The sequence below is a fragment of the Chrysochloris asiatica genome, unplaced genomic scaffold, assembly GCF_000296735.1.
Source record: "Chrysochloris asiatica unplaced genomic scaffold, ChrAsi1.0 scaffold00045, whole genome shotgun sequence".
In the NCBI taxonomy this organism is placed as follows: Eukaryota; Metazoa; Chordata; class Mammalia; order Afrosoricida; family Chrysochloridae; genus Chrysochloris; species Chrysochloris asiatica.
In genome coordinates, this window is record NW_006408563.1 from 3,823,066 (window position 1) to 3,838,841 (window position 15,776).

The following is a 15,776-nucleotide window of genomic DNA, read 5'->3' on the forward strand; positions in this document are numbered from 1 at the left end:
ATTATTTGCTCAGCATACACGTTGAATCAGTATGGTGAAAGAACACAACCTTGTCACACACCTTTCCCAATTTTAAAACTTTCAGTATTCCCATGCTCTGTTCGAACAACTGCTTCGTGGTCTAGGTTCAGATTTCTCAGAAGTACAATTAAGTGTTCTGGAATACTCATACTTCTCAATGTTGTCCATAGCTTGTCATGATTGTTAGGTGCCATCAAGTTGGTACTGACTCATAGCGACCTTATGCACAGCAGAACGAAGCACTGCCTGATCCTGGGCCAAACTCATTATTGTTGCCACGCTTAAGCCCATTGATGCTGCCACTTGGCTAATCCATCTCACTGGGTGTCTTCCTCTTTTTCTCTGACCCTCCACCTTACCAAACATGATATTCTTCTCCAGCAACAGTTCTTTAGGCCTAGGAAATTAGCTCAGGCTTGAGTCTTTAAGCTGTGTAGCTCAGATCCTTCAACATTTTTCATAAGACATGGATTTAGTGCCTCCATTCACTGTGTGTGAGAGAGATACACGATATTCCAGGTGTGATTTGAGCAGTTTAAAATAGGAATTATGGTTTCCTCCCTTGTTTTGCACATAAATTTACAATAATGTAACCTAGGATGGGATTAAGTTTTTGGCAAACATTTCATGTTGTTGGCTCATGCTACACTTACCCTCAACTAAAACCATCAGGCAAATTTTCATATATTTGGTATTAAGTCAAACTCTTCATATCCTGTGTTTGTACAGTTCATTTTTGGACTTAAAAGTAGGACTTTACATTGATCCCTGTTAAGTTTCTTTATGTTTGACCCAGTCCATAATTCCAGATGATTCTGTCACTGGAAATATTATCAACTCCTGCAGCTTCTTGACAGTCACAATATGATCAACAGCGTCACCTGTTTTGGCAGCAATGATCAGCAGGTCTGGCTTAAACTTTTTTTTTTTTAAAAAAAACCTTTATTCTTGTAAACTTATATGGAAGGAATATTAATCCACAATTTGGGTACAGCTGAAAATTCTTCTATGGTTATGTCATCTGGTATAAATGTCTGTATTTTCTCCACATGACTATCATAAGACAATGCAGTTCAGGTCAGCACCCTTACACATTGGAAAATCTAAAGACTAAAACAAGGGTTATCAACCTCTGCATTACTGACATTTGGGTTAGATTATTCATTGTTGAGGGTAAGGGAGGGCTATCCTGTACATTTTAAGTTGTTTAGCAACATCCATATAACTTCTCAATATTTGCCAATAGAGATCCCCAACCCCTAGTTGTGACAACAAAAAATGTCTCCAGATATACACAAATATTCCCTAAAATGGAGGACAAAATTCCCCCATTAAGAAACATTTTTGTAGATGCTAGAGTAGAACTTTGATCTAATTTAGTAACCTAATCAACCTAATATAACTTTTTGACCTTTTTATAACTTAAGTTATGATTTTCTAGTCATATAGCACCAAAAGGAGCCCTGGTGGATTGTGGGGTAAATGTTGGGCTGCTAACCATAATGAAAGTGGATCAAACCCAACAGCCACTCTGATGGAAAACTATAAGGCTGTCTGTCTGCTCTTATAAAAATTTACAAAACTCTTAGAAACCCTTTATAGGGTCACTGGTGATGGTGGTGGTGTGCCATAGAGTCAGTTCTGACTCAAAGTGACCCTGTACAGGGTTTTCAAGGTTGAAAATCTTTATTGGAGCAAAAAGTTTCATCTTTCTCCAATGGAATTTGAACTGCTGACCGTATGGTTAGCAGCCCAACGTATAAGCCACTATTCCACCTTATACAGCATTACTATGAGTCAGAATTGACTTGACTGAAGTGAATTTGGCTTTGAGTGTATAGCACCAAAACAGTTTCATGCCAGACACTAAATGTAGAGATAAATTTAAAAGATACATGAACATTATAAAGAAATAATGCATAACAATGAAGGGGGTAAATATAATTATAAAATTTAGAGTGTGAGGTTTAATTGATCCAGGGTAGAACTTAAGGGAATTGAACCTTCAACAAGAAATTCTCTGAACTAAAAGGAGACCCAGTAGGGTAAGCACTGGACTACAAACCACAAGGTTGACAGTTCAAGCTGCTCCTTGGAAACCCTATACAGAGTTTCTATGAATTGGAATTGACTCGTTGGCATGTATCAGCAATAAAAACAATCTATAAATATCTTTATACCTAGATGATCATGTATAATTTGGGAAGTAAAAAAACAGAGACAAAATAAATGTTCAATAACAGAAGATAAATAAGCTAAGGTATATTGAGCTCACAGAATACTAAGCAACCATCAAAAATGACTTTTTAAAACTTTTGATGATATAGGAAAATGCTCACAATACACTGCTGTGAAAATCAAGGTGTTATAATACAGCATTGATACCAAAATTGTGAATAAGATATATGTGTAGGAAAAAGGATGAGAAACTTATTAGTAGTGCTCATGGGGTTATGGAAGAAGAACTGGAATAGCTCTATAAGCACTGAACTGCTAACCATAAGGTTGACAGTTCAACCCCACCAGCCACTCCACAGGAGAAAGATGAGGCTTTCTGTCTTGGACGTCTACACAGGGTCACTATGAGGTGGAACCAAGTTGCCAGCACTTACAACAACTACAATACGGTTATGGTAAGATTATGCATGGTTTTAATATACATTTTATTTTTCTAAAATTTTCTTCATGAACTTGGATTGCTCTTTACATGTTTTGTAAACATGTGTGTGGGGCCCTAGGGGAAAGTGTTCCATATTCCTTTACGTGAATGAGCAATGGTACTCACATAAAGAAATGTTCTGTTTACATAAGTATGCCAGGAAGGTACATGAGGAAAGAAGGCACTTGAGGAAAGTTGATTGGCTCACTCAGACCTCTTTGGGGGGGAAGCGGGGGATAATTCTATTTACCTTATAAAACAAAAATGGCTTAATCAAATGTTCTAGCCAAATCCTATCTCACCAAGTCAAAAAAAAAAATCACCCTGGACTTGCATTTTAAAAATAAATTTCTGGGCTCCAACTTCTAGGGAGCTGAGTTTGCTAGTCTGGCTCACCACCACTACCACCACTACCAACACCCCCACAAATGTAGTGTTTCATTCCAGTGTATTCCATGTTGCGAGATCCTTGTCTATAGTCACCACTTCCGTTGTTTAAAAAGTGTATTGGTAATCAATAATGAGTATTCCAGAACAATTCATCATGCTCACAAGGAACCAGTACATAGACCAACATGCAGTTGACTGACTTGATGGCACTTAAAAATAACAACAAAAATGATTAACTATTATATATCTGTAATAGTTCAGAAGGAACAGATAAGCTATTGGAAAGCTTAAATGATTTTAAGAAAACATTTTCAAAATGTATTAGGAAAAACAAGAATTCAGTGAGCATTTATATAACTATTTTGTATTATATCTTTAGAACACAACTTTAGAACAGAACAAAAGAGATACTGAATGGTTTAAAATGGTTTAAAATTATGAAAGGTGTGCAGCAAGATCGTATTCTCTCACCATACTTATTCAATCTGCATGCTGAATAAATAATCTGAGAAACTGGATATATGAAGAACATGTCATCAGGATTGGAGGAAGATTCATTAACCACCTGGGATATGCAGATGATACAACTTTGCTTGTTGAAAGTAAAGAGGACTTAAAATACTTACTGATGATGATCAACAACTATAGCCTTCATTAAAGATTACAACTCAACATAAAGAAAACAAAAATCCTCACAGCTGGATTAATAAATAACATAATGATAAACGGAGAAAAGATTGAAGATGACAAAGACTTCATTTTGCTTGGATCCACAATCAACACTCAAAAAAGCAGCAGTTAAAAAATCAAAGGATGTATTGCATTAAGCAAATCTGCTGCACAAGACATCTTTAAAGCGTTCAAGAGCAAAGATGTCAGTTTGAATACTAAGGTGTGCTTGACCCAAGACATGGTATTTTCAATAGCCTCATATGCATGTGAAAGTTGGACAACGAATATGGAAAACCTTTAAAATAATTGATGCATTTGAATTTTAGTGTTGGTGGAACAATACTAAATTAAAGTACCGTGGTGGTGGTCGTGGTTATGTTCTGTGGAGTCAGTTCCGACCCATAGCGACCCTGTACAGGGTTTCTGAGGCTGTAATCTTTACAGGAGCAGAAAGCCTCATCTTTCTCCCATGGAACAGCTGGTAGTTTTGAACTGCTGACCTTAAGGTTCGTAGCCTGATTTGTAACCACTACATTACCAGAGCTCCTTAAAGTACCATAGACTGCCAGAATGACAAACAAATCTGTCTTGTAAGAAGTACAACCAGAATGCTCCTTAGAAGCCAGGATGGCAACACTGAGTCTTTGATCCAGTCCCTGGACAATGACATCATGCTTAATAAAGTGGCATCAATGAAAAAGAGAAAACCTCCCAACAAGATGTAACAAGACATAGTGGCTACTTAGGTTGCTAGAACCAATGCAATGGCACCTAATAACAACAACAACCGGTATATACTACATTTTAAGATATACCGCTGTTAGAATTCATAGTTTGACCTGGATGATTTATTATTATATGCCTCTAATTTGGATGATTTCTTCCAGGTTAAATATAGAAACGTGTTGATATAGGCCTACAGCGGTATACTGATAAATAGACTCTTCGAAAAAACAAACAAATTCAATTTAGTGCACTAGCCAATTTCCGTGATGCAAATACTCCTTTCATAGCCAATTTCAAACTACCAACGACTTACCATCTGGCTTACAAAATCCTTCAAAGTTTAACACTTGGCTCTCATGAGCTGTTAAGGACTAGCTACAGTACTTTACAGTATATATTTTATTTAATTGCTTTAAGTTATTTGTGAAAGAACTATACTAATGATAAACCAGAGCCCTGGTGTGGCGCTGTGGGTTAATGCGCTGGGCTGCAAAATCGGGTTTGAGCTGCAAGGTCGGTGGTTCAAAGCTTACCAGCCGCTCCTCTGAAACCCTATACATAGTCACTATGGGTTGGAACTGACTCGATGGCACTTAACAACAACAACAACAATGATAAACTATTATATATCTATAATAGTTCAGAAGGAACAGATAAGCAATTGGATAGCTTGAATGATTTTAAGAAAACATTTAAAAAATGTATTAGAAAAAACAAAAATTCAGTGAGCATTTATATAACAATTTTGTATTATATCCATAACCCCCCGCATGGTCATGAAGAATGATACGTTCGCTGAGTTCTTTAGGAGTTGTGAATTGGTTTCCTATGGATGATGGCAAGCCAAAAACCGGGACTCCAGGATTGGGAGCAATGCCAAATGCTCAGCTTCAACCTCCAACCATGGTCTTCAGCCCCCAAACTGTTGAAATGTCCTGGTCATTAATTCTTTAGCACTCAACCATAAAATCAACTCCTCCAACTTCTTCTCCTAGCACAAGATTGAGACAACGACGTCTCTAGGAAACCCATATCAGATGTGTTTTATGTGTCCACGTGTGGGAAATAGCCTAAGTAGAAGTTAATCGTACAGTTCTTTCAATATTTTGACCAGTCATATTTTAAGAAAATGGGACCTGAAGTCTGTATAGCCAGCTGAAGCAAATTTACAGTTCTGCTTTTAAGAACCAAACTCCCTTGGGCACCTGCTTCCTAAAGGCAAAACCAGAAAGGAAATGAACTCTTGCTTAAAGACAACCCACCTCATTTTATGGGTTATCAATTTTCTAGCTGGCATGCAGTTCCTCCAGCTAGCATTTCTTTCTCTTTTTTCTTTCTTTTTTTCCCTCCTTCCTCACCCAAGAGATAAGTGAGTAACAAAAATGTGAAGTCTACATTCTAGCAAACAGAGTCTCAGTAAGTAAAGTCAGGGGAGTAGCAAAGATCTATGATGCAGGTCCACCACATAGATGGCTTTGCCAATATATGCATTAAAATCTTAGCCTGAATTACATTTTACATTACAGGATTACTGAATCTTTGGGGTAGTTCTGTCAGGTGAATAGTCAACAACAATGTAAAAGCACTTGATTTCCTTTTAACTGCTCCACTGACCCTGGAACTGAGCTCATCAACCTCTCAACAATGCGAAGGGTTTAAATAGGCTATTTTCCTCGCTATTGATAACGTCAGCGTTCTCCAGGGGATGGACTACGAGATAGGGGTTTGTGATGGTTAATATCAGCTGTCAACTTGACTGGGCCAGGAGTCCTCAATATTAGGTAATTATCCTCCGTTTTGTGATCTGATGTAAGGGGAGTTTCCTTTGCCAGTGGTCTGTTCTAGTAAAGCTCTTTTTCTCAATTCTGTGTTTAACTCATCATCATCTGGTCTGTAGTTCTTGGAACATAAGTCAACAGCCTGTTGTCTGACCTGCTGATTTTGGGTTCATCAGTTCCTGCAACCACATGAGTCAGGAGAAACCTGTAGGCTGACACTTGACCCCATGCATTTGGAACTTGCCAGCCTCCTCTACAACTAACTATGTGAGCCATTGCCTTGAAATCTCTATCTATCTATCTGTCTATCTGTCTGTCTATCTGTCTATCTGTCTATCTGTCTATCTATATGTTGTTATTGTTGTTAAGTGCTGTTGAGTTGATTCCGACAGTGACCCTGTATAGGGTTTTCAAGAAGCAGCTGATGAGCTTGAACCACTGACCTTGCAGTTCAAATGACTTTGCAGTCAGATGCATTAGCCCACAGTGTCAAAGGCCTTCAAAAAGTTTGTGGAAAATGGAATTAAAAAGATATAACATTTTTTCACAAATTTTTTGAAGTTGTCTGATCTATATGCATGTGTGTGTGTGTTTATATATGTATGTATGTGTGGGTGCGTTCCCTGGTTTTGCTCCCCTAGAGAACCCACATTAAGACAAGATCAAAATCTAATAGTAGATATTCTTAGGCTGCTTATGCTTAGAAAACACATTGAATGGGTAGTAACTTTTTCTTAATAACTAAGAACTAAGGCAACTCATACGCAAGTAAAAAGATGGATAAATCTGCTTTCATAGATGATGAAGTCAGAATCAAATACTTAACATTTTGTGCTAGTTTCATCATAATCTCTATCTTTCTCCAAGCTTCATTTAGTTGTAAAGGGGAAGAATTTTCAGAAGAAATCTGAATATTCAATTACATGTTTCAAAATCAGCCATTTACACATTCACTTGGGATAAGTGCCAGAGTTAACATCAAAGATATGTGAAGGACCTCTTGTCCAAATGGAACATTAAGCTTCTCAAACAGGAGAATACAGCTCTTGAAACTGCCCTTATTTCAGTAAATGAAACCGGCCCTTTAACAGATGGGCTGTGTACTTTGTACTATTCAGCTTGCCGAGAGCCTAATATAAGACTCTGGCTTTTTAAAATGAAGGACATGGACTCCTCAAATTACACTACCCATATGGAATTAGCAGAATAACATTAAGGAGACATACAACAGCTTGACAAAACTTAGGAACAGACTATGGGAATCTGATCTAAATATCAATATCAAAATGACTTTTGAAAAACAAAAACAAAAACAAACTCATCGTTCAAACCACACAGAAAACATGCACTGGTATGGCGTTAGGGGCAACATGCTAAGGAATTATAAATACTGACAGAATGAAAAACAAAATTAATTTCTTTTAAAAATTCCTAAGAAAGGCAGGTTCTTTTGATAGCAGGTACCTTTCCTTTTATGTCAGTTGACCTCCATCAATCTTAAAATAAGATTTCTACAGTTGACTGTTGCCATAATTAAATTAACCCAGATCACAGGCACAAATAAAATAAGGAGCTCAGCATTTCTGCTCACCTTTCGCGTTCTTCCTTCATTCTTTCCAACTCCTCTTCTCTTAGAGCACTATGCTTTAGAGTACCTTTCTGCTCCTCCTTTCCATCCTTCTCTTCTTTCTTCTTTCTAAATCTAGTGAGACATGAAGAAGATGGTTGTAACTATAACCATTATTCCTCTACGAGGTGAACTCATTACAATATAACTCTTTATTCTAAGCAAATAGGATGTGAGGGTGGTCTGGCTGTACATCTGTTACTCCACGGATCACAAGGTTGATTCGGCTGATCTGGCTGGCTAGTGGGGTGTCTCCTTTCTCCCTCACTGTGCCTTGTGTTGTTGAAGAGGATGACCATGCCTGACACAGGAGGACTGTCCTTTGGTGAAGGGGATGCTAGTAACTGGACTCCCCTGCTAGAACCTCCAAACAAGCTTCAAAGTTCATTTATTCTAAGGAAATACAAGACCATGTTGTATAAACTGGATGCAAAATAAATCATGAAGACATAAAATTAATATTGTTACTAAATCCTCCTTCCTTTTTTTCCTGCTTTCCTTCCACTTAGGTGTTTATTTTGTATCAAACATAATATTCCGTGATTGTAGTACTAGTTATTTCACTTGTCAGCATGTCCTACGTATTTGAGATAAAAATAAAGGTGAGATTAAATTGTTAATTAATTATATGAGACCTTCTTAAATCACAAGTATTTTTCTTCATGCATATTTTCTGTGAAAGTAATCTGCAATGGTTTCTGAGGCTGTTTGGAGCAGAAAGTCTCATCTTTCTCCTGTGGAGCAGCTGGCAGGCTCAAACCACTAAAACCACTACCCTTACAGTTCTTAGTCTGGTGCTTATCTTATGGAGCCACCACGCTCCTTGCATGTATATGTATGTCATATATATGTGTTTGCAGGGAGTGTGGTGGCTCTGTGGGATAAGCACTGAACTGTGAACTACCAAAAAGTTAGCAGTTCAAACTCACCAACTGCTCTGCAGAGCTGAGGCTTCATGTTCCTTCAAAGATTTACAGCCTCAGAAATCCTATGCAGGTCACTACGAGTTAGAACTGACTCAATGGCAAAATAACTATCATTTAGCAAAATAGAATTACTTTCATTCAAATATCATTGAATATAATAGGATTTTTATAAAATTTCAAAATGTGGGAAGGGTAGAAATGATGGTTTAGGAGACTAATGAAGGCAAAAATGTTGCCCAAAAGTCTGAAAGTATTAGTCTTCTATTTCTCTATTTTCCCTATTTTTTTCTAAGTTTGGAGGATAAATTGAGAAAATTCTGAAATGAAAATAATCTTGTTTTTGAAGGATAAAACTAACTCAACCTCCACTACACCTTGGACTTTATTACCACAGCCAATAAACTATTCTTTTTCCTGGTGGCTAAATATTTTAACTATAATGTAGCTCAAGATTGTTTTGACTCTATGAAGATGCTTGAACTTTCTTCATCCTTAAGTCGCAGATGAGCAATTGACATCTGTTTTGCAGTCTGATCTTGATCTTGTTCTTAGTGATGATATCAAGCTTCTCCACTGTCTCTTTCCACAGATGTGGTTTTTTGATTGCTGTTTATTTCATCTAGTGAGGTCACATATACAGGCACTATTTATATTATTGAAAAGGTATTTGCCATGAATAAGTAATTAGTCTTCCAAAACTCTATCATGTGATCACCACTGTGATTCTTATCACCAACGGCATAATTTCCAGTTGTAAATCTCTCCTCTGTGTTTCAAATTTTCCTATTCCAATTTTGATTTCATGTTCGATCATTTGCAATCAGACTGCGAGGAAGGTGGTAAAAATTTACATTCCCTCATCATTGGTATTAGTGGTAGGTGCACAAACTGGACTAATATTTGCATTAATTTATCTCTCTTGTAGGTGAAAAGATATCCTATCATGGAAAGCATTGTACTTCAGGACAGATACGGAAATGTTCTTTTTAATGCTGAATACAATACCATTCTTCTTCAATTTGCCACTTCTGGCATATTAATACTAATACTATTCCATTTCAGCTAACTAATGCCTAGAATATCAATTTTTATGCATTCCATATCATTTTTGATGATTTCGACTTTTCCTAGATTCATACTTCACACATTCCATGTCCTGATTATTACTAGATTTTGCAGCTGTCTTTCTTATTTTGAGTTGTGCCACATCCACAAATGAAGCTCATGAAACCTTTATTCCATCCACGTCATTAAAGTAGACTCTTCTTTGAGGAGACAACTTTTCCTCAGCTGTACTTTGAGTAACTACCAAACTGAGAAGCTCATCTCCTGGCATTATATCAGACAGCATTTTACAGCTACACATAAGATTTTCAGTGGCTAATTTTTAGAAGTATGCTGCCTCTCCCCCTTTTTTTTAAAAGTCTGAAAGCTACACTGAAATCTGCCCACCATGGGTGACCCAGCTGGTATTTAAAATCCTAGTAGCGTAGCTTCCAGCATCGCAGCAACACTTAAGTAACCACAGCACAAAAATTTGATGAGTGGTGACAAATATATATATTCATATTCAAATGTTTGATAAATGTTTTGGTTTAAAATTCATTATCACTTATTGAAGTGAAAGGAAAAGCGGTGAAGTTTATTTCATCAGAAGGAAAAGGTAGTTAGAAGTTATCTTATTTTGCAATGTTTAGGTGAGTTCAAGAACTGGATGATAAAACAGTGATCTTCAAAAAGATTTGTACATGTGCTGAAGACCTGGGGGGCACAGGGGAAGGATTGCATGGAGGAGATTGTAACCATGGCAATGAGACGATATACGATAGAATGAATGTAAAACTAATGTTCCTCCATGTAAACTATCACATAATTCACAATTAAAAAAAAAAAAAAAAACTACCAAAAAAAAAAAAAAAAAAAGATTTGTACATTGTTCAGACGAGGAACCTGAAATCCAGAGAAGTTATTTGCATTTAATATATTAAGACACTGAATTATTTCTTCAGTTGTGTAATCAGACAGCATAATTATCAGTAATGATAGTGGTGGTGGTGTTGGGGGGTAAGGATAATACTTGGAGAGAATTAAAAGAAAAAAGTCAATTTGTGAATTTATTCTCTTTTGAATAATGATTTCTTCGGGGGACATTTTAAAGCCACTCTTAGATACATGGAGATACAGAAAAGTTCAAAGTCATTAATTCATCTCCTAATTATGAGCTCTTTTTGTGAGAAAAGTTATAAAGACCCTGGATTGCTGAAATTACTGCTTTGCATTCTAAAGGTTTCATATATCCAGTGCATTCCAGGCCCCATTATCTATTGCGTCAACTATTTGAGAGTCGACTATTCTGGGCTAGCTGCCTTAAGGAAATTGCTGTAGGTCAGCCTTGTTTTCTATAAAAGATGTTTTCCTGAAAAATTCTGTACAAACATATGGTTTGAATCACTAGAATCTTATTTTACATGTACCTGGGAATCCTGTTTAAAGAATCTTATGATGGACCTTTTCGTAAAGTGGAAAAATCACCTTTCAACATACCCTTTATGTAAATTTAGATTTTCATGAATTATTAGTTTGTTTAAAACACCTGTCCCTGTTCATTTCTGCAGAGGTTACATGAAACAGCTTCATGGAAAACCCTTCTCTCCCTCACCCCTCTCTGTCTCTCTTTCTTTCCCTCCTTTCTCTAGCTCTATTTTCCTGCCATAACCTTCCCCCTTTTTCCTTCTTTTTTGTCTTTCTTGTATTTGTTTTATGAACATTTATTTGGTATATATAATGACATTTATTGTCATAGGCTTTTGATAAAAGCTGATATTTTGTTGTAGAACAAAAGTAGACACAACCCCAATGGAATTTATGCTCAACTACAGGAGACACGCAGACACCACACTGGTTTATAGGGGCATACCTCAGAGATAATGCATGTTTGGCCCCAGACCACCACCATAAAGCAAAAGCACTATAAAGTGAGTCACACAATTTTTTTGTTTTCCCAGTGCATATTAAAAGTTATGTTTACACTACCCTATAGTCTATTAAGTATGCAATAATATGAAAAAGTTTAATATATTGGGAGAATTTCCAAAATGTGAAACAGGGATACAAAATGAACATGTACTATTGGAAAAATGGGGCCAATTGACATGTTTAACACAGGGTTATCACAAACCTTCAATTTGTATCAAAGGCAGTCTCTGCAAAGTATAATACAGTGAAGCACAATAAACTGAGGCATACCCATCTATGAAATTCCATGATATAGAAAGTGCTGTGAATGGTACTAAACAAGACAACCATAAAGAATTCAGTTCTTGTGAAGAAATGGCATGCAAGCCCAGAAGGTAAGAGTGAGAGGACTTCAGGCAAGCAAAAATAAAAACAAAAATCCACAACCACTTCCATAGAGTCAATTAGGACCCATAGTGATCCTGCATAGCATTTCCAAGACTGTAAATCTTTAAGGGACCAGGCAGCCTTATCTTTCTTCCCATGGAACATCTGGTGGGTCAAAACCACAGCTCTTATCTTACATCACCACCAAGATGTCAGACAAGCAAAGAGTACGAGAAAAACCTTATGCCTGTGAGAAACCAAACATACAAAGGATGTGAGGAGGGAATAGATCTGGTGCATCCCCAAAAGTAAAAAGACCAACAAAACTAAAGTATAAAGACTAGAGGAGACTGAGAGGAATGTGGATAAAAATGAAGACAAGTATCATAGTGTGTAAGTCTGAAGGAAACTTGAGTTTCAGTTTGAGAGCTATGGTAGGTAATTTCTTAATAATTCAAGGAAGAGGGAAAATGAGCAAATAAATCCAAATTTAAAGATTTTGTAGAGGGGAAAATAGACAAATTACCAAGTCTTGTTAAGCAAGCTGGGTAATAATGTGATGTACACTTAAAACACAATCCTGGTTGCTGAAGAAAAAACCAGTAAACAAAATTAATGACGTAAGTTGTTAAGTGCTATAAAGTCTGTTCCAACTTATAGCGGCCCTGTATAGGCTTTCAGAGGAGCAGCTGGTGGGTTTGAACTGCTGAGGTAAAACCATTAAAACTGATTTGGGCTACTGTAATAATGTTGATCAAAAATGATGGTTGCTTGGATAAGGAAAGTAGCCACTGAGAAGAGAAGACGGTGATTTGGAAAGAGTGGGTGAATAGAAAAGTTTCAAAAATTCAGTTTTACAAGTAGTTCAAAGAACTAATAGACCACATGAACCTCTGTCTACACAACCCTAAACCAAAGAACTAGATGCTGCTCAGCTACCACTAATGACTTCTCTGAAAAAGTAGTCCAAAAAACTAATAGACCGCATGAACCTCTGTCTCCACAACCCTAAACAAAATAACTAGATGATTTCCAGCTACCTTTAATGAGTTCTCTAAAAGAGAAGGTCCTGGATAAAGTAGGAGAAAATTACGGACCAAAACTCAAAATCATAAATAAAGACCGGGCTCACTGGTCAGATAAAGACTGGCTGAATGCTGATGATTATGTACCTTAGTCACCCTTCACGTCTGAAACTGAACTCACCCTAGGGTTCAACTTCCTAGCAAACAATAGACAGGTCTATAAAATTAGCAATCACACCAGAGAGGTCCAAATTCTTAAGAACAATGGACCTCTTAACATCAAAAGGGCAGCATTTGCCCAGCATTTTCCCAGAGACAAAGTTCAGAAGGCAGGAAGGGATAGGAAAGACAAATGGGAAAGGGTTCCACAGTGAGTGTTACAGTGTGGGGTTGCAATCAATGTTGTGAAACAAAATGTGTATGAATTGTTGCATGGAAAACTAATTTGTTCTACAAAGTTGCACCCAAATCACAATTTTGAAAAGTCAGTTATAAAAGTGATTATTTTGACATGCCCTTGAGAAATCCAAATAGATGGTCCCAGGCCTAGGAACAAGTTCTAGAAGAGTAACATTCAAAGTCTGGAGAGAAGACGAAGGGTAGACAAGAGACAGAAAACAAAACAAAACAAATACATACGCACACACACACACACACACACACACACACAACTGCCAAAGAGAAAGGAAGAAACAGGAAGTGTGGTGCAAAGGGATTTAAGAGAAGAGTGCTGCGAAAAGGAGGGGCTGGTCCACAGATGGGTATACTGTTGAGAAGTTCAGAGAAGTGCAGATTGGAATGTGTTCATTAGATTCAACAACACAAACTCATTAAAAAACTTGGCCAAGTTTGGCACACTTGTGTGAGAAGTAGACAGATGGAAGTGATCTCAAGAGGCAATGAAAGGTAAGTATAAAAGTGTGTGTACACCTGAGCCCATGAACAAGGACATAGCCACAGAGGGCTAGATCTGAGAGTGAAGCATCCAGCTGATATGAAGTGAGGGGAGATGCTTAAGAACATGCATACTTGCAGATAATACTCATTTGACCTAGCCTCAATAGCCTGATAATCAGAACTCGACTAAAGGGAGATAAAAAAATTTTTAAAAATTTTGATGAAGAAAACGAGGGTAAATTGCTACAATTTGATGAACTTGACCTATATTCATGGATGTAGTTTCTCAAAATATCAACACAGTAGGAAGGAGTCTTTACATTAAGTATCAATGTTATCCCCTCTGTATACAGGGTAGATAGGGATGTGCAACTTAGACATGGCTACCTAAAATTAGAGGGTGATAAAGGCTCAAAGTGACTGGCTTACAAGATTTTAAGAGGGAGTTTAGTTTAAGAGTGTGCAGGGGAAGATAGAGTCCCCATTGAATAGTTTTCATCTTGTCGAGATGGGTCTGTAAGGAACTTTAGTAGCACAGTGGTTACAAATTGGGCTGTGAATCACAAGGTCAACAGTTCGAAACTACCAGCTGTTCCACTGGAGAAAGATCGGGCTTTCTGCTCCCGTAAAGATTTATAGCCTCAGAAACCCTGTACAGGGTCACTATGAGTTAGAACCGACTCCACGGCACATAACCAACCAACGAAAGATGGGTCTGGTAAAAAGAGATGGGGACAAGATTATTATGATTCAATAGTCAGTAACTGTTATCATTACTAATTGAGACTGTCACAATTTTAAAAGTAGACATTTTGTAACAAAAATGGGGGAATAGTTAATCTTAAAGTCCAGAAACAGAGGACCCTAGAACCACCAAGGGAGAAGAACACAAGCGAAATGCAGGACCTTATCCAGAGACACCAGAGATGGAGACAGAGATGGGGACATGCAGAGAGGGAGTAGCTGAGGACTTTAGACTCTTGGGAAGAAATGCACTGAGAGCTGGCGGCCAGGAGGCAGGCTTGCAGACTGTGCCCTTTGGTGGTGGTAAATTATTATATATGCCTGAGTGTTTAAAAAAAAAACAAAACAAAAACAAAACTAAAATGAATCGAGACAAATACTGTTAACTGATAGTTCATGGAGGGGATTATAACCTTTGTAATGAAACAAAGTATATGATTTGTTGAAAGTAAAACTGATGATCTGCCTTGTAAACTTTCACTCAAATCACAATAAAAACTTTTTAAAAAGTGTGTGTATAACCATTTCAAGAAGTATGGTTTTTATGGTAGCTGTAGTGGGTGGCTGCAGGTGGAAATACTGTAGAAAGGTTTTCATTTGGCTAATACCAAAGCACAGTTTCCAGCTGATAGGGAAAACATTTCAGAGGAAAGGAGAAGTGGAAGATGAAGGAGAGAAGAAACTAAAACCCACGGTACTAGAAAAATTGTAGCTAGTCGCCGCCCATGTGTGCCAGAGTAGAACAGCTTCAGAGGGTTTTCAAGGAAATGAATTGTCAATGGCAGATTTCCAGGTCTGCCTCATCAGATGTCTCTGGGTGGGTTTGAACCACCAGCCTTTTGACTAGTTGTACAATGCTTACCTGTTTGTACCACAGAGAAACAGATATGCAGCACACTGGAGATATTGGCCTTATTTTGTATATGACAAAGACTATGATTATTAGTAGTTATCTGCTAATTTCTCAGC

At 37.4% G+C, this 15,776-nt stretch overlaps 1 protein-coding gene across 3 annotated transcripts in view; it reads right to left on the reverse strand.

Moving 5' to 3' along the window:
* The window catches only part of PARD3B (par-3 family cell polarity regulator beta), a 1,706,387-nt gene that overhangs the window by 340,482 nt on the left and 1,350,129 nt on the right, over positions 1-15,776 (reverse strand). For all 3 annotated transcript variants that reach the window (XM_006861955.1, XM_006861956.1, XM_006861957.1), the window contains one exon: positions 7,838-7,948. In XM_006861955.1, the coding sequence (XP_006862017.1) occupies positions 7,838-7,948 (111 nt within the window). The remainder of the gene's footprint in view (positions 1-7,837; positions 7,949-15,776) is intronic.